Here is an 18,696-nt window from a genome sequence, read left to right as displayed (position 1 = left end):
CATGTTCTTTTGGCTGTAGCTATGTACATGTGATGCCATGGATGTCTTTCTCTCTATTACAAATTTCAGGCTGGTAGATTTTGCACAGGCATCCACCTCAAGCATCTTCCAAATGGTACTGGCCATATGTGCTTCCTAATTGAGAGTGTACCCAATTCCAAACCCAGTCTGAGGAGCTATGCTGGTTATGTGCTTGATTGCTGCAACAAGTGAACCAGGGGAGAAAAAGTCTGGGTAGAGAGACATTTCTCATCTTTCTTAGATTGCTGTGCATAATTTGAGAGAGTCATGGTGAGTCACTGAAGAGTTTGACAACACTAAGAAAATATTTGTAGCATAATTCAAGGAAGAAGATGCAGATAAGTTTTCTTCTAGTAAAGTAAAAATATATCTGGACTTATCTGAAAATTTCATCTGTGTGAATAAAATATCATTTTGTTTAATGTGCTTATATCCAGTACTTCAGATATCAGATTCCTATTCATTAGGATTACTTCTGACTGAAAAAAATACATTATCTCAACACTATAAAAATAAACAAACAAGCCCTATTGTGTACTTCTAACCTTACACTGCTTGTGTACTGATGTAGAATATAGTAGTTATGCAACAGAATTACAGTAGCAGAGTTCTCCATATTACAAACATCATAGCTTCTTAAAGGGTAATAAGAGAGGAAAACTGACATCTGCATCTCTTCCATGAAGGTGACTGAGGTTACTGAGGGATGATGACTTTTTTTCAGGTTCTCCTTTAAATCAAGAATCATAATAAAGTTCAATTATATGGACTGACTGTCTTTCTTGAATTCATTCTTCATCTTGTATATCTGTTTACAGATCTGTAACTTTAATTTACTTCTTAAAATAAACAGCATTTTTTATTTTAAAAAATTGTTTACTTACAAAAAGTTGTCCTTGTCGTATTCATTCAGGAATAAATTCATGCAGAAGAAGAAACAGCATTCAGAGACCGCATAGGGTAAACAGTAGGTATATTATGCTTAACTATTAAGTACATTGCTACTATGCCCAACAGAATGTTCTTTATCACTAGAAAAAAAGCTCTTGTGAGATTATGAAATGGAAGAAATTCATATTCACCAAAATATGTTTCAGTTTTCTGTTAACACACATTCTGAAGTTAAACATAGCAATATATATAGTGTTCTGAATACAAGAATTAAAATAGCACCAGTTTTGTGATGTAAATAATGTAGAATCACAATATTCAATGAATTATATATATAATTCTCTCAAAGCTATTATAATTTTAGAATGAGTGAATAAAGACTTTTTTCAGATTAAAAACTCAATCCCCATGAAGTTAATAACAACGCACAATGTTCTAGTATATTTTGTTTTGGAAGAAGTGTTTCTGTAGCCAGTTGCCTATCAATTTTTTTCATAACCATTGCCTTTGAGTCAACTACTCCTCTGTCAAATTTGTTTGAAATTGGTCAGCAGATTCAAAATCAACTTGACAAGGACAGAATGTGGTTAAAAGTGGTTAAAAGGCACTCAAAGAGCTCATGTTGCCCATCCTGTAATAGATATATAGGGTAACCACTGAGTTTTTTACACTTTGGCGTCTTGGTTCTGTTGGTTCTGTTGCTCTTAAAAGGTATTTGGGTAGTTCTGGTGAAATAAATCCTATGTTTATCAAGAAATTGTGTCATCGATAGATGAACAATGGAATTTACATGCTCCTTGTTCTTACACTCAGTCTCTTAATACTCCTTGGCTCATGCTGACCTTGTGAATACTGATTTTCCCCTGAGTTTACTCACAATCTAATTCAAAATTATTGAAGTCTGGAAAAATTCCCAATAACTTCTCAGGATTTTAAGCCCTTTCTTTATTAAACCTCTTAGAGACAACAGCTTCCTATGGCAACAGAAACAGCGATGTATTTGTGCTTTCTCTGATTTGAATGTGTTGTATTATTTGAACTCCAGTATACTAATAAAAGCTGCATAAAATCTGTAAAAATATACTTCATTTTTAAGGAAAACAATTTAAAGTTTATGAGTAAATGTTCAAAACAGTTAATTGTATTGAAAAGCAATTTAGCAGCCTTTCAGAGCAGAAATATCTTTGCACTGCAATATAAGAATTTTAGCTTCATTAGTGTATTAGAACTAATGAAACCAGTAAACACATACAGTTTGCACAACTAGCAGTCTCTTGTGTACTGAAATTTTCATACTCTTCAATCACTTTAAAGCAGTTCAGATGAAATACAGAAAACAGAAATTCCCTCATCTCACAAAAGCAAACCTCTGAGATCACTGTTGTCTCAGACTAGACATGAGTCATTTATTAATTCCTGATCAAGTAACAAGCACCTTGGTCAAAATTCCCTATCTGTTGACATCATTCATTTATTAAAAAATTAGGAGAGGTATTTAAATAATATCAACAGGTTTTATCAAGATAGCACCAATAAACTCAGCAGTTTTTATAAAAAGAAGGCCCTAAAGAAACAGTTTATATTTATATCTTACCAAACTCTATTAGTCATTTTTTGCCTGGAATTCCAGAACACAACAGCAAGAGTTCCCGAGAGTGTTTTTTTTAGATCCTGTTTTTATTGCAGTGAGGACGATCAGAAATAAAAACAGGGCTGGATGAGTACTCAGAGGTACTTAATCTGGGGAATTCTTGAAACAGCCTAACTATGCAGATCTAGAAGACTCCTTTAGAGAAAGTGTTAATCATCTAGCGAAAGTGTCTAGTTTGGCTATGTCTGTCGATACCAACAATAAGGGTGATGTGGTTCTGTCCTCAGTATTTTTCCTCAAGTTTTGCCATGCGCTTGTGTTTATCTGCAACAGTCCTTTCAGAAAGGTTCTCCCGTAGGTATAAAGACTGTTCAGCTACTCACATGCATATTCATTTGACTTGTCACAGGCAAGAAGGAAGGATAAATAACCCGTGCATGCCAAAGGAAAGGAGAAGGGATAAATAATGCCTGAATAGTGTCCCTCAGCCCAGAGAGCAGAGGTGATTCTGCTGCACCTGTCCCTCACAGGACTGAGAAGTTGCTGCGAAGACCCCCAGAAGGAGGTTTTGCAGCTCTGGTGCAAATAGTGTTACAGATGCAATTGATCCAGAGGCTGGACAAACAGACGAGCTGATAGAGGGCACAGGGGAATCAACTGCTGGCAGCAGGCAGGCAGATGGGAGGGATGTGAGTCCGTAAGGTACAGGGCAAATTCACCCTGCTCACTGCCCCTCCAACTGTCACACACTCATCAGGGACATAGGGAGGATTTGAGAGGAGCTTTAATATATAATTTTAGGAAGCTTTTGACTTGTTTTTTAGTTTTAAGGCTGGCAGTGAGAAGGCCCTAAAGGAAGATTTTTGACAGGTCAAATATAAATTTACTATAGCGTAATAAAATGGTAACACTCCAACTGCAAATATTTAAAATAAGTTATTGGCAGCTGGGGCTTTTTCCTATTAAATGCTGATTTTTAAGCCTTTGTCAGAACTAAATCTGGATTTTTTACTATTATTTTTAACAATCTCAAATCCCTAATAAGGATTTAGATTAATACTTTTCAAAAGCCATAGCTGCTTTAATACAAAATAAGTCTCATGATTACATTAGTTTATACACACATATAAATCCTACTGGTGTTCATGTATCACTGAATAACCCAAGATAATATTCTAGGATTAAGCTTCAGTATTATTATTTTTTGTGTAAATCATCCTTCGATATAGCATTAGTCTTACAGGAGTCCCATTATTTAATTACACTAAAAATTACAGCACTGTCCTGCAACTCCAAAAAACATCAAACAGTTTTGGTTAGGAATGTGAAACAATATGCAGTTCTGTGTGAGCAGATCCACTTGGATCTGAAGCTGGCCTTGGGAGGCAGAAAAAGAAATACAAGGCTTTGCTCCTGTTGTTACTCTGTTACTAAATCCTGCTGTTGTTGTTTTCGTAGGACATTGTACTAGGGAATCCACTAAAGAAACCCCAGTCTTCTGCCATAATGTCCCTCCCCTCATCACTCAAGAGGACTTCTTGTTAGCCAGCCAGGTCTGGCCACATTTGCACCCCAAGCAGTCTTCCTCTTTCTGTGACTGCAGGATAAAACTTCAGGTTTTATTGAAAATGAATTGTAGCAACAGCCAATTCCCCTCCTTAAGAGTGAAGCCAATTATCTGATGTGCTAGTTTCTTTTTATTACAAAGAAAAAAAAAAAAAAGAGAGAGAGAGAGAAAAAAAGGGTGTTTTTACACAGAAATGTGATAAAAGCCTTCAGACCTCGCTCCTCTTTGGTGTAAAAATATATAGGAGTGAGAGATCAAAGTCTTTGGGGAAAGTTCAAAACCTTAACCTGGACTTAATCTTTGCAACTGATTTCTATCATCTGCACATCTGGCAGCGTATAAAATGAACCTTGCTGATAATTATGACAGTTCTCTAAGTGCATACCATCCCATGTCTGCAGATAAATATAACTGAAACAACATGAATGTCAAGATGCTTTCACGAGGATCGTCTGTTCTTTACAGCTTTCTTGAACATATATAGCTGTTCCGTTTCACCTTCCTGCAGTGAGTTGCTTGCCATTTTCCTTGCTTCTGCACCAATACACAATTTCTTCCTCTCTTTGGAAAGTGGTATGAGCCTTTTCTCCAGTTTATGTAAGTTACAGGTTCTCCTCCGTTCCACTCCCAATGTCCAGGATTGACTTGGGCATTCAAGCCTGTGTGAAATTGATAAGACCAAATCAGTAATTTGTATTGTCTCTGGAGCCTGTTGAAAACAGAAGCATGTTGTTCTGTCCTTTTGTTAAAAAATGCATACAGTATTGTGGTAAGAGAAAAAAACTGTCTGGAAGAATACAAGTAAAATACAGTTTAATATTTCATAAGGGAATTGGTGCCATCTGAATAAAGGAAAATATATTTTTCTTCATTATTGCCCATCTAAAATGTTTTATCTCTTTCCATCTATTGCACGTCTATCACCTCCCAGGTTTCTCCTTTGATACTTAAGATGGCAAGCAGAAGGTTGTATTCAAGTCTGGGCAGCCGCAGTTGCCTGCAGATTCCTTCTGAAAATAAAATCCTGCAGATCTTTGCAAGCCTTATTTACACTGTTGAAAATAACAGATGTAAATTTACGTTGTGTTAAGTAATGCAATCTAAAACATCTTTTCACTTAGCCTTTGAGTTACTAAGACCAACATGGGTGGCATATTTTCAGAGATAACCTGTCTTCTTAGCTAGAAGAGACCAAGGTCAGAAAATTGACACAATGGTCTGGTAGTCTTCATTCTTATCAGAGGAGTTTATTTCTCTTGGGTTAGCAGAATCATGACTCCATTAAACATGATCTCAAACTAACTGTAGTTTTTAAAGTTATTTTAGTATAGATAGTAAATCCATCTCAGAAAATTACTGAAAGCTGAAAATCATGCTTCACAATTGGAAAAAAAAAAAATCAAAACACAAAAAACCCACTAAAATGTGGAAAATATAGCAGAAATGAGACGAGTTAGAAGAAGGAAGTAGTGCTAGTCTGTGAGCTAAGGCAGATGTTCACAGAAAGGGATCAGCAGGTACAGAGAAGGCCTCTCTGAGTCCTTTAAATTTCTCATTAAATGAAGGAGTGCATAATATGAAACAAACAGCTAAATCTAAAACAATGTGATGAAATCTTCTTTAGCTCATCATCTAATTCACAAGATTTCTGATACAAGATGACACAATTAAATTAGTAGTAACATAAATTATTATTTAAAGTAAACTTAAAAAAAAAAAAAAAAAAGATAAATAAAGCAACAGTCAAAAGAAAGGTGAGATATGCAAAGGAGTAGGAGTGCCACCAGAAGTTATTTTACCAGCCAGTATTAAAATAGGAAAGGTGTCAAGGCAGAAACAACCCAGCAATAGGCAACACGATAAACTCTTATTTTGGATAAAGACTTATAAAATTAGTTGGGTAAATTATGGCTTTCAGTTTATGCCTTGCTTTGAAATGATAAAAGCAGCAGGAAGTTGAGGACAATGCAACATTTAAAAACTGGGTTGAAACTGCTGTGCAGTTCCTGCTTTCCAAGGTTAGCAGGAACTGTAATTCTCAGAGTGTACAGGCAGCTGATGTACTTGCCTATCCAAAAGGGCTTCCTCCCACTGAAGTCCCACAGCCACTGCATGTGTTGCTCATTAGCCACACTTGCTAGACTCCCCAGGTATCTAGGCTCAAGGAGACAGACAAAGTAATTAGCATTCCACAGAGTGACTGACATTTCCCATTGACTTATCAACAACAGGTAGTGATTTTAGTACAAAGTCTATAAATAATGTTTCATAGAAAAAATGCTACTTACTGGCATAAAAGAATAGTTGCATGGATGAAGTCTTAAAATTCTGGATCACTTGGAGAGAAACCAAAGTCCTAGTCTGATTTTTCTAACAGAAAAATTAAATCAGATGGGCAACTAAAAGAAACATATACAGGAAAGGTGTACCTCATACTCACAAACTGTGTTTTAAACCATTGATACCCTCACTGATACATTATTTTCTTTAAAATAAACATCTGCCTACACTAAAATCCAAGCCACTGAAAGACACAGGTTTACTCATTTGGTGGTAAAGCAGACTGTATCTTTTTGAAATCATGTTCTAGTAGTACTAAAGGTTTGGATAACACAGTTGAAATCTCCTCTGTATTTCAAAACAGAACCAAATGTATGTCGTTAAGGGGTCTGGCTTAGAGTGCTAGTGTGGTTCTGAGAGTTAATGTTGGGTTGCCTACGAGGAATACACATTTAGTTCAGATCAGAGAGCAATTGTGGGGTGTATTGACCAGACTATTTCAGAATAAAGCCAATGCATAAGCTCTGCTCTGTGTTTGTGATTGAAGTATACGAGCCCTAAAGGAGGACTTTCAAACCCTAGCCACTGAGTGGCCTTGCCGTTGTGATGTCTTCCAGCTAGTACCAAGCATGCAAGCACCAGCAGGCTGCTTTTAAGCCATTTGCAGATAGGCTAAATCCTGAAGCATTAACAGACAAATAGCACCCTTTACATTTGCCAGAACTGTCAGCCATCAGTGGCTCTACTTTCCTACTTATCCATCTTTTTTGCCAGCCTTGATGTCACCTTTTTATTTGTCATACCTGCTGTTGCCTCCCTGTGATGCTGAGCATCTGTCATTTCTGTTGTCTCATATTTTTGACTGCCACTCAGTCAAACAGTGATGCCAGCCCCTTCAGCCTCCAGGAACATCCTGGGTGATGCTTGGTAAGGTGCAAGTAAACAACACTGCTCATCAAAACATGTTTGAAGAGAGCCAAAATCTTTTCTATCAGCAGAATAAATCAACGGCATAATGAGTATTTTCCTAATTTAATGTCTGTTGCCAGATAATGGACACAGAAGAACAGTATAGTTCCAAAGGAGGTAAAACTATCTTCTTTAAGAGCTGGGACAACAACCAGATCTCAAGAGTGGCATGGCAGGCTTGGAGACCATGGAGATGGATCTTGGGATGCAAGCCTATCACCAGGCCTGCTTCCCAGTTAGAGAACCATGCCTGAAGCTCCAATCCTGTTTGTTGCCTTATATCTCTTCTAACAGTACTGATCCCGTGGATGCCATATCATAACACCACACAAGATAGGGAAGAAGGCAAATTTTACATCAGGAGGAATTCAAAGTAGTAGCCCACAATATTCTGCACAGTCCCTATTGCACAAAATCTGGATCATTTCTTAATCTGGGCACAGAGAGTCATGGTATGAAACAAATTCATTGTAATGCTGATGGGATGCTTCTACTGCAAAGGCTTTCTCCATTATCCCAGCAGACAACCTGTGGCAGAATGCAAACCCCCCTCTCTCCCCGCCCCCTCCTTCAATATGGAGGGAGTAGGCACATCTCCTTCTCTCTGCTACTTGAGGCTGACAGCTTCTTTTGTTTGGCCCAGAGCACCCTGGCCAGGGCCATTAGGAGAAGGGATTGCCGAGGCGCCAGTGAGCCGCTGGGCACCTGTGACCAGTGTGGGGGATGTTTGGAGGCTTCAGGGGCGCCCCACACACAGTGTGGGGGTGCAGAGAAGCTTCTAGAATGCCTACAGTCAGGTCTGATCAGCCAGTATAAAAATGGGACTCTCGTCGAGACTGGGCCCATTGTCGCCGGTCTCTCGGAGCACGAGGAAGATGCTGCTGCTGAGAACCCCACTCCCCGGGATGGAGACCCCGCTTGCCTTGCCGCCACGAGTGTGAGCAAAACCCCTCGCAGGATTGCGAGTATATTTATCCTCTCCATGCACATATGCACGTGTAACTTCCCGTGCTTAATACAAGCACGTATAAAATTATTTCCTCGCACAATCGCGAGTGTAACTTTATTCCGTGCACATTTGCACGTGTACTTTAAATTATTTCCTCGCACAATCGCGAGTGTAACTTTATTTCCTCGCACAATTGCGAGTATATTATACATTTATCCTCGCACAATCGCGAGTGTATTTTCCTCCAGTGTTTCCACATAAGCACGTGTAGTATTCCGTGCACATTCGCACGTGTAAGTAAATTAACCCTCGCAGAATTGCGAGTGTATTATAAATTTACTCTCGCGGAATCGCGAGCGTACGCTTTACCTTTATCTCTTTAAGAATAATCCCGCACCGTGTTCAGGCAAGTGTGTACTCCTCTGGGACTCGGGGGTGGTTCCGGCATTGTTTTGGGTGAAGCCACGTGCATGCACTCTGTGGACCGCCTGTTGTACTAGTTGCTGCCCCTTAATAATTTTCCTCAACTGATACCCGAACCTATATTTAAGTCACTTTTGGAGTGCTAAAACCCTGTTTCTCACCGGTTTAATAAAAGTTGTTTTGGACCCTGTTGTCCCTTAAATTAGCCTCGGGGTGCCTCCGTGACACAACCAAAGCAGCAGGGGATTTACCCTCTGCTCTACTTTGCATGGTAGATCTGCCAAGGTCTGCAGGACAGCTGAGTGTTAGCCTGCACAGGCTGTGTGATCACGGCTGCCCTAGACAAGTACCACGCAGTAATGTAGGTCCTATCAAGGGGTCCCAAGTTCAGGATCACCAGAGAACAAAGTGTAAACAATCTCATTGACATCTGTGTACACTCTCCTCAGGTAGAGGTGTGGTAGGATGGCCTCAGAAACACTCATCATGACTTTACAAATGTCAGACTGTCCCAGCACAGTGATTAGCAACTGGTTGGTAGGAGTCAGGATTGTGTACCCGTTCATGGTACAGGCTCCCAAAACTTCAAACAGTGAAGCTCCGAGCAGAGACTTTGACTGTGCGTCTCATCAGAGTAAAAGTTTCATGCATGGTATTGGTGCCTGTATGTCCCCACGGTGACCTGCTTCCATGCCTCTGAGCCCATCTCCTAGACACGGAGTTTGCAGTGAACCAGGAACAAAGCTGACAAAAGCTGACTGGCAGAGGCTCTTGGACAGTTTTGTAGTCCATCTTCTTCCTCAGACAAAAGGTCCAGGAAAGCAAGCTCAGTTAATTCAGGTTGTCCTCCCAAGGTAACTGATTCAGCAGCATGGTGCCATTCCTCCTCACAGTGACTGTGGTTGGTCACCGACCAAACTTGGGCCTAAGAGGAGATTTGGGCATCAGGCTCTGGTGTATCACTGCTAGCCGAGCAAGAACTAAAACAGAGCATTTTATCTGGCTTCTGCTTAAGGACAATCAAAGCCCTGGAACTAAGCCATTTATTTTGAGTAAGCGTAACTTACTCCTGTTGTTTCAATTATTTTAGAAAATGTGAAGACAAAAGGCATCAATGTGTATCAGTAACTGCTATATCATTTATGACATACAGGGGTAGTCTGAGCAATAACAGTTTCAGACTTTTATTTCAGTCCAAGTACCAGTGAGAGACTTCAGCACTACGAAAGGAAAGCATTGCAATAACTATAACATTATCTAATCTTTTCTCCATATAAGTGTGAGGACATTTAATTTGAACTGCTGTAGTAAATCCATGTCCTGTACTGATGGTGAAGGAGAAGTAGCAACTGAGACACTTTTCTTATCCCAGGCTTTAGTCTGGTCACATAGGGAGTAATCCTGGTGCCCTGAAATAGGTGTCTAATGTTGCTTACAATGCGTCGCAGTATTAAAAACATTCAGATAGGGCTGGCAGATACAATGCAGAGCTTACAGGAGCCTTGCATTTACTGAGTGGCAACTGGAAGTCAGACAAGATACACTGGGTCTTTAAAATAACTCTGGGTACCTGAATCCTACACCGGAATCACTAGCAATAATATGTTAAACCAATCACTTACAGAACAAACACAAGCATTAGGAGAGAAGGGCAACAGGGTCTATCCTGCTTTGCACTAAGCAACACTGAATCATCATGAGGGATCTAAACTGTTATTTTAGGTGTGATTCTGCCTGGGATTCCCAAGGACTGAGGCCACATGCTGCTAATACACAAGCAGCAAACAAAATAATGACCCTTGCCTTACAAAGCTGGCACTAAAGGACCTGAAATCTGGCCATATTTAAGCTCTAATTAAATGTTCAACCTCAAGAAGATGAAGGTATAACCTGACTAACAAAGCAAGAGATGCAACTGTGGATTCTGTTTGTCCAGTGTAGAGTTCCTTCCGTGGCAGCAGTGAAACCATCTCACATGTGAGTGAGCCCTGCTGCACTGACCCTTGGGGAGGAAATGTTCCTATGGGATAAACAAGAACTGTAACATAAATCACCAAAATTGTTGCTAAATCAGGCTGCTGTGGGATCACTCAGCCATAACATCCTCCAGATGCTTCTCTTTATGTTGCCAAGGGCCACTTCATACATAAAAAACAAAGCTAGGGAAATGATTTCTTAAAAGAACTTTCTCTCCAGTGTGTTGGAGAAGGCTTAGAAATGGTACAAGACTTTCACAGGAATTAGCTGAGGTTTTTTCCACGCACACTATCACCATGGCATACAGCAACTTTCATCAAGACAAGTTCATTTTAATGTCGACTTCTGTCCCTGAATGTAGAAACTGAAGGAAAGATTAGTATGTCACTTGCAACAAATGGATGCAATGTATGTCATAGCTCTTTGGAAGCTCTTGTACATATAGTTATGTCCATACAACAATTACTTCTGCAATAAATTGATATCATTACTTTGATGGAATAGAATCATAAAATCATGAAATCATAGAATACCAGGTTTGAAGGAACCTCAAGGGTCATGTGGTCCAACCTTTCTTGGCAAAGGCACAGTCTAGATGAGGCCCAGCACCCTGTCCAGCTGAATCCTAAAAGGGTCCAATGCTGGGGAATCCACCACTTCCCTGGGGAAATTATTCCAATGGCTGGTTGTTCTCAGTGGGAGAAATTTCCATCTTATGTCCAATCTGAATCTCCCCTGGAGTAACTTGCACCCATCACCCCTCTGTCTTTCCCATATGTCTCTTTGTAAAAAGGGAGTCTCCAACTTTTTTGTAGCCACCCTTTAAATACTGCAACATGGTGATGAGATCTCCCCTATGCCTTCTTTTCTCAAGGCTGAACAAGCCCAGTTCTCTCAGACTTTCCTCCTATGACAGGCTTCCCAGTCCTTTGATCATCTTTGTGGCCTTTCCTTGGACCCTCTGCAGCCTGTCCATTTATTTTTTGTACAGCTTAGTCTCTAGTCCATAATCAGAGGATAACAGTGTTTTCTCTAAGAGGCTAGGAGGTTGGTTAGTTGGAGACTGTTACTGAAACAACTTTAAAAATGCTTGTGCTTTTTTCTTGTTCTGTATAACAGAAAAAGTTTGGCAAGAAAATTGAATAGAAGTTTAAAATAATGCCATTTTTGTAGTAATAAAATTATTCTTTTTTCAGTGAAATTGTCTGATTTACTGAAAGTCAACTCTAATATTTTCATTTAATGTCTAACGTTTGTCTGATCTAATAAAAAAAAAATAAAGGATTGACCACCATGCTGATTTTGTTTTCTTATTGGAAATATCAGCCATTTAAATCTCAACAGTAGACTTATTAATAACAGAAATACCACAATCGGTGGTGCTGGTGGTTGCTGGGGGAAAGCTGAGCAGAATAAATTAAAAAAAAAAATAGTTATCTTCTTGTACCACTTAAAAAGTGTGTGCCTGAGGTTATACTTTTGTAAATTTATTTCAGATAGAGGCCAGGAGTACTCCATTTACCAGGATAAAGCTTCCTTAATCTGTGGTAGTCTGACATTAATTACATCATCACTGCTCTAGGATTTGCTTGTAGATTCATCGATACGCCTTGACTTTTTGTGTAGGTGTTTAACTCTGTTGTTAATTCACTGTTATTCAGTTTAACAGCTACATTGTACACTACAGTCTTCAGCAAGAAGTTACCACCTGCAAATAATATGGGTTACCAGAAGCAAACTCTCACAAAATGAGGAATACCTCCCAGCAGGGTGACATACCTTCCCAAGGGATCAACTGAATGTTGAAGCCTTCAGGAAAAAAATAATAATAATATTCGCAACTTACAGCTTTGTTTGGATAAGTAACAAAATAAAAGCAAGTGGTAGAAAACCATTGTGGGAACTGAAATTTTAAGTAAACCAATTAACAATCTGAAGTTTGTGGTGAGCCCACAAATCAGGCAACATTTATATTTTAGTAAAGACTAACTTCAATCAGCTGGGAGGTATTAGAACCAAAACATTCCTTTTGTGTGTTACCAAGACATAATCTGGCATAACCAGAAGGAATGAATCAAGGTTTGTAATGCATGCTTGTCCATGTTTTATGTTTCCTGCATGTCCTTCAACTACTTATGGAATATATTCTGTTTCTTTCATCTCCAACTCTTTCCTTTTTCAATTTTCATTTCATGGAGTAATGGAGAGGTCTGTTAAAGCCCCTCCTATTGCTCAGTTCAGTCTTTAACATGGTGCTCACAATTCAACACAGAGTACAGAACATGTATGATCCCAGGGAAAGCTCTATGTTACCATGGCTAGCACTTCTACCAGTCCTAAGCTATCACTCCTAAAACCAAAATCACAATGCAGGCCTCCAAAGAGCAAGACTGGTGGAACTTCTATTCATCTCCTAGTTTGATATTATATTTATTAGCTTTTATTTGTCCTTAAAAGTCAGAAATTTACTGTTAAATCAAATGTTAAAGTTTTCAAGTAGTTACAGAATCTGAAGAGTTGCATCTTCAGAAGAATATGGCGAGGTACACAGACGCAGGCAACATTGTACTGTCACTACATCAAGTGAAGGTAGAGCCAAGGAAGTGGTAGGTCACAGGGGGTGAAAGAGTCTTTGCTCTGTTTATCTTCTTTCAAACAAACTCTCTCATTGGAAAAGCATCCTCACTGCAAGTGGACATCTTTGGGAATTCATGTTGTAAATAAGATAGCATCACCACCTGAAACATTATGAAACATAATATTTCTATCCTACTCTCTGTCTGAATCCCAGGGCTTGTTCTATTTTTTTTGAGGAGCTGTGCAGTACCACCAAAGTGGGGTTTATTTGAATAAACTGGGCCTTAAGAGCAGCATCCAGCTCAGGGCAACAGCAGTCCACAGCGAACACATTCATTCAGTTGGAGAAATCTCTTACTGTTCTCTGCAAGCCCGAGCAGCAGTGTTCCACGTGACTTTGTGATTCACTACCAGGAAGTAGCAGCTGCCCTCGTGGTGACTCCATCCGGAGGGACATTTCTTCGTGCTTTCCTCCTAAAATTAAAGAGGAAAAGGCAAAACAGACTCCTGCTTACAGTGATCTAGGTCTCTGCACTAGTAACCAGACTGAAGGTTGGAGGTGCTGCCTATGGCCCACCCAGAACTAAATTGAACATGGTCATTGGTATGTATCAAAAAAACTACAGCATTGTTTAAAATATGTAAAGAAATAAATGCCCACCAGAGGACCCTACAACCTATAACGAGCAGCTTTAAAGGTTGCACAAGGTTCCTGTTTCAAAAACCCTCTTAAGAGACCATGTTAGTGTGGAAACCGTTTTTGGCTCCTGCAGTCTCTGTAGGGAATGCAGTGCAACAAAATTCCGCATGATATCTTATGTCATGCAGGGGTTCTATGTTTACAGAATACCTAAGTGGGTTAATTTTACTAACTGCCACTCATTGTCTCACAGGCTTCATTCACTGTCTCATGCACACATCCCCAGAAGCATGAAAACACCATTGTTCATGCAGGAGCACCTGCGAGTGACAGAGAGGAAAGGCAACCCCAGCAATGAAGCCCTCATCTTGTCTCTGGGAATCCTTTTTCCTGGTGACAGCAAACTTGACTCTGGACAACTCTTGTATTCCCTGTACAAGTCAATGGTTGTTACAGGAACGCCCTTTGCTTAAGTGTCATTCATCACAGACTCCATGCTCTAACTTAGATCCATACTCATGGTGACACTTTTACCTTGCTTTGGAGATTCCACAATTGCCATATTATCCCATCACACTGAAATAACTTTTGAGTGCTTTCTTCGTAGTGCAACAGCCCCTTTAAATCTGGTGTACAGGCCTTTGGAAAAGAGTTAAAGTCCTGGAAAGAGAAATGTCATTTGAACATTTGAAGGAAAATAATTACACAAAACAAACAAGCTACATGAAACAGATTAAGCAGGTCTTATGTGAAAACTTCACTACATGAAAGCTCTTCAAGGGCTGACTTGTTGATTTATCTGTGTATTGGTTAAGCTCAGTGTTGGAGTGGGAAGAGTTAGGCTGCAGACCTCAGAGGTGTTAAATCATTTTGGAAAGCAGCATGACTGAAAACAGATGGTGAAAATGCCTATGAAACAAAAGGTTTCATACCTGATGTCTTGAGCTTGGTTCAGATGCCACTTCTGCCTTATCAGCTTGTGGGATTTCTGTCTTCCTAGAGGAGACAACATTTATCTGTGGTTGTGCTTGGTTAATTACTGACACTTGAGCCTTCTTATTTGCTTTAGTTGATGAGGAGTCATCCTCTATTTTGAGTGATACCATCCCGTGATACTTTGTTTCACGTTATCACACACAGGCAGAATAGGAGAGGGAAAAGAGGGGGTTAGCACATACCAGCAACTCTTAAATATTAACTGCACCAAAAAAAAAAAAACCACAACAACAACCACCACAAAAAAAAAAAACCAAACAAACAACAAAAAAACCCCATATTGTTGTAAATCAAGAGGAAGTGACACCAAGTACAAACAAACAAAAACATTGAAAAATAAAGTATTGGTCATAACAAAATATTAACAATGCAAAGAAAAAAATCAGAAAGAAATCACAGACATGCCCTGAGCATTACTCTTACTTTGAAAACCACATCGGTTCCATTTCCAAATATAGATGAAGGATGAACCTAAGAAAAGTAGAACAGCAGAATGAGGTGGGCATATTCATGCATTATAGAAACAAAAAGACTTATGCAAAATTCAGCACAAGATTTAGGTTACAAATCACGCAGAACATATCTCCTTCACAACTGAAACTGATCACCTCTGAAAACAGCCATTAAAAATAACACATTACAAGTATATAAACAAACAGATTCCATTAATTCATAAGACCACAATAGCAGAATGTTACTAAACCACCTAGTTAAATCAATGTAGCTTAAGCAGGAAAAGCAATGGGAAAGTTTTAAGTAACTGTTCCCCGTTTAAGCTAACAGTATTTTCAGCTTTACAACTTGTGGAGCAGATGCACAGCTTCTATACATCAGCCTGACTCAAGTGACTTCTTTCTTCTAGCTAACCTATAATTTAGACCTTTGCTGAAGTTGCTTGATGCATGTTTCTTCCCCAAAATCTGTTCTTCCTCCTCTCTTGCATAAATGGATCTTCCTTTTTAAAAAACTTCCCGCCCCCCCCAAGTACTTTTAAATATCTCTTAGGCCTGAATCAAAGCAAACTCAGGTAGTTAATGGTTACTGTATGGTCAGGATCCCTACACAAATATGACAACTAAATGAAGATATCAAATCCCAATTAATTCCCAAATCAGTCCATCACTGCACTACAGAAGTATCTTACTATTCTGCCATTTCCAATCACTCTCAGGCTGGTTCTTGACTGATTCGTTAAGCTGTGTTCCTGCCGCGGGTCCCCTCCATGCTCCCTCATCCCTTTGGAAGGAGGCCGTGGGATCCCTTCCAAGGGAGCAGTGCCAGGCCTGGGAGGTGATGAGGAGCCTGAGGAAACTGGAAGCAGTGTGCCTCTCACCGAGAAGTCATGCTTCCTTTGGCCAGAAGGATGGGAATAGCTGCACTGACCTGAAAGCATTAAAAATGGCAGATGGTCAGTTCTGACTGCATGAACAGATAACTGGTCATGTTGACATGGGCACATAAACAGCTTGTCATTAAAAGTTGGACCATTCTTTCACTTCATGTGGTTGATTTGCTGTTTGTTTAGTCATGCTCATTTGTAGGGATTGCTATGCCTATGACTGCATCTACTACCTGTATACAGTCATAGAATCATGGAATAGTTTGGGCTGGAAGGGACCTTCAAAGGTCATCTAGTCCAACCCCCTGCAGTGAGCAGGGACATCTTCAACTAGATCAGGTTGCTCAGAGCCCCTTCCTGCCTGGTCTTGAAAGTCTCCAGGGATGGGGCATCTACCACCTCTCTGGGCCACCTGTGCCATTGTTTCACCACCCTCATTGTAAAAAATGTCTTCCTCGTGTCTAGCCTGAATCTCTCCTCTTCTTGTTTAAAACCATTACTCCCTGTCCTATTGTTACAGGCCCTGCTAAAAAGCCTGTCCCCATGTTTCTTACAAGCCCCCTTTAGGTACTAAAAGGCCACAATAAGGTCTCCCCAGAGCCTTCTCATCTCCACACTGAACAACCCCAGCTCTCTCCCTCAGCCTGTCCTCAGAGGTGAGGTGTTCCAGCCATCTGGTCATTTTTGTGGCTCCTCTGGCCCCTCTCCAACAGGTCCGTGTCTTTCCTGTACTGAGGGCTCCAGAGCTGGATGCAGGACTCCAGGTGGGGTCTTGTTTTTATACAACTGTTTACCCACAAATCAGAATTTTGGTCAAGCATCTGCTGAAAATATCTGTTTTCATACATAGATTGGGGTTTGTAGTGCTGTTTTTTTGGTCATGGATAGGCAGGTATCTAACTAATGTTGTTGATACTTCCATCATTTCCATCTCTTCAGAAATCTAGGACACTGTTGTTCCTGCAAACTAGTTGTGTAAATTAACTCCTGATTTACATTATGAATGTTAAACAGATCTGAAATGTTAAAAGGAATTTTTGTAAAATTAAGCCTAATTCATTGCAACGCAGTATTTAACTACTGTTTCACTAAGCACCAGAAGAAAAAACACTCTTGAGCTTTCAGAGGACTCAGCTTCTTTGTTAGTTATTTGTATTTTCCTATAGTTGCTTCTTTTTTGGAGTGATTTTAGGCATACCACATTTGATCACTGAAGAACACAGTAATAATGAAGACATAATTGCCTAAACTCTGTAATTATGACTGCTGTGTGCTGTAATGTTGTGGACTGTGTTAAGCTTTAGAAAATGCATTTCTAAGAGGTGGGTTTAGTGGTCAGGTTTCTTTTTTGAGAGGAAAATGAAACTTTTTCAGAGGTGTGTAACAGCTATTGTACAATACCTGGGAAAAAATAATCTAATGAACCTACAAAACATTTTTTCATAACTTTAATAAATGAGAACTGCATTCGTATTGTTACACAAAATGGTTTCTTTCCTTGTGCTTTTCTCATTTTGTACTTGTTGCTTTCTCCATGCTGTGTTTCCTAAGAGGATGAATATGATTGTGTGAGAGAATAAAGGGTCTGCAACTGTCAAGCATGTTTTCTCTAAAGCGAAATTAAGCATTTTGATCTGAATTTGAGCATTAAGAACAACTTGTGGTTAAAAATAAGTAGCTTCTCAGCCAAGATTGTCCCACCTTCTTAATGATGAAGATCAAAAGACACTACCTCCTTTTGAGTCCAAAATTCTCACTACAGCTTTTGTCTGGGTGCCAAGAACAGCATTCACAGGGGAGTTCAGAACTACTTCAAAGACTTCATCATCTTCCTCTAATTCATCATAGGTAATTGCTATATTCCATGTCTTGGTTGACATTCCTAAAATAAATAAACATTTTAATTATTCTTTAAGTGCCATTTCACTCAATCAAGGTGTCGAAGAAATATATTAATTAACATGTCTGCACCTAGAATGGAGTAGCTGGTATATGCTATTGTGCTCCTACCAACTGCTTGGACTCCTGCTGTTCTCTCAAATAACATAAATTTGAATTTGTTCCTTGGCAATGGTGATTCAGTTCAACTGTAACAAAAAGCTTCTGTAAATGTAGGAAATGACACTGCTATGCATAGATTTAGGATTTCCTTGCAGTTTTCAAGAGAAAAGAGTATCATATGCTTTTTATCTTGAAAGCTTGATTTTAAAGATAGAACAGTTATTTAATAGATTCTAATACAAACTTTTAGGCAGATTTTATACTTAGTGACAAAATTTTTATTTGGTTGTTTGCCTTTTCTGGGTAACATATGGTGTGCATTGTGAGAATGAGAAAAGATCATTCCAAGATAGAGGACTAAGCTGGCTATTACCTGAAAGGCTACAAAATTTACTGAGGAAAAGTTAGAGGCAACAGGACAGAAACAGATCTTAACGTACACACTACTGTCAACAAAACATCTTTGGAAGTGTTT

The 18,696-nt window shown here is 39.4% G+C and overlaps 1 protein-coding gene across 1 annotated transcript in view; it reads right to left on the bottom strand.

Moving 5' to 3' along the window:
* Positions 1-876: 876 nt before the first annotated feature.
* The window catches only part of FREM1 (FRAS1 related extracellular matrix 1), a 77,460-nt gene continuing 59,640 nt past the window's right edge, over positions 877-18,696 (bottom strand). Inside the window, exons 30-37 of the mRNA XM_065860582.2 lie at positions 17,953-18,102; positions 16,026-16,264; positions 15,305-15,352; positions 14,818-15,000; positions 14,420-14,545; positions 13,604-13,719; positions 6,139-6,224; positions 877-4,729 (exon numbers count right to left, since the gene is read on the bottom strand). Coding sequence (XP_065716654.1) covers positions 4,530-4,729; positions 6,139-6,224; positions 13,604-13,719; positions 14,420-14,545; positions 14,818-15,000; positions 15,305-15,352; positions 16,026-16,264; positions 17,953-18,102 — 1,148 coding nt within the window. The 3' untranslated portion in view covers positions 877-4,529. The remainder of the gene's footprint in view (positions 4,730-6,138; positions 6,225-13,603; positions 13,720-14,419; positions 14,546-14,817; positions 15,001-15,304; positions 15,353-16,025; positions 16,265-17,952; positions 18,103-18,696) is intronic.

The sequence above is a fragment of the Patagioenas fasciata genome, chromosome Z, assembly GCF_037038585.1.
Source record: "Patagioenas fasciata isolate bPatFas1 chromosome Z, bPatFas1.hap1, whole genome shotgun sequence".
NCBI lineage: Eukaryota > Metazoa > Chordata > Aves > Columbiformes > Columbidae > Patagioenas > Patagioenas fasciata.
This window is presented reverse-complemented; position numbering and strand designations above follow the sequence as displayed.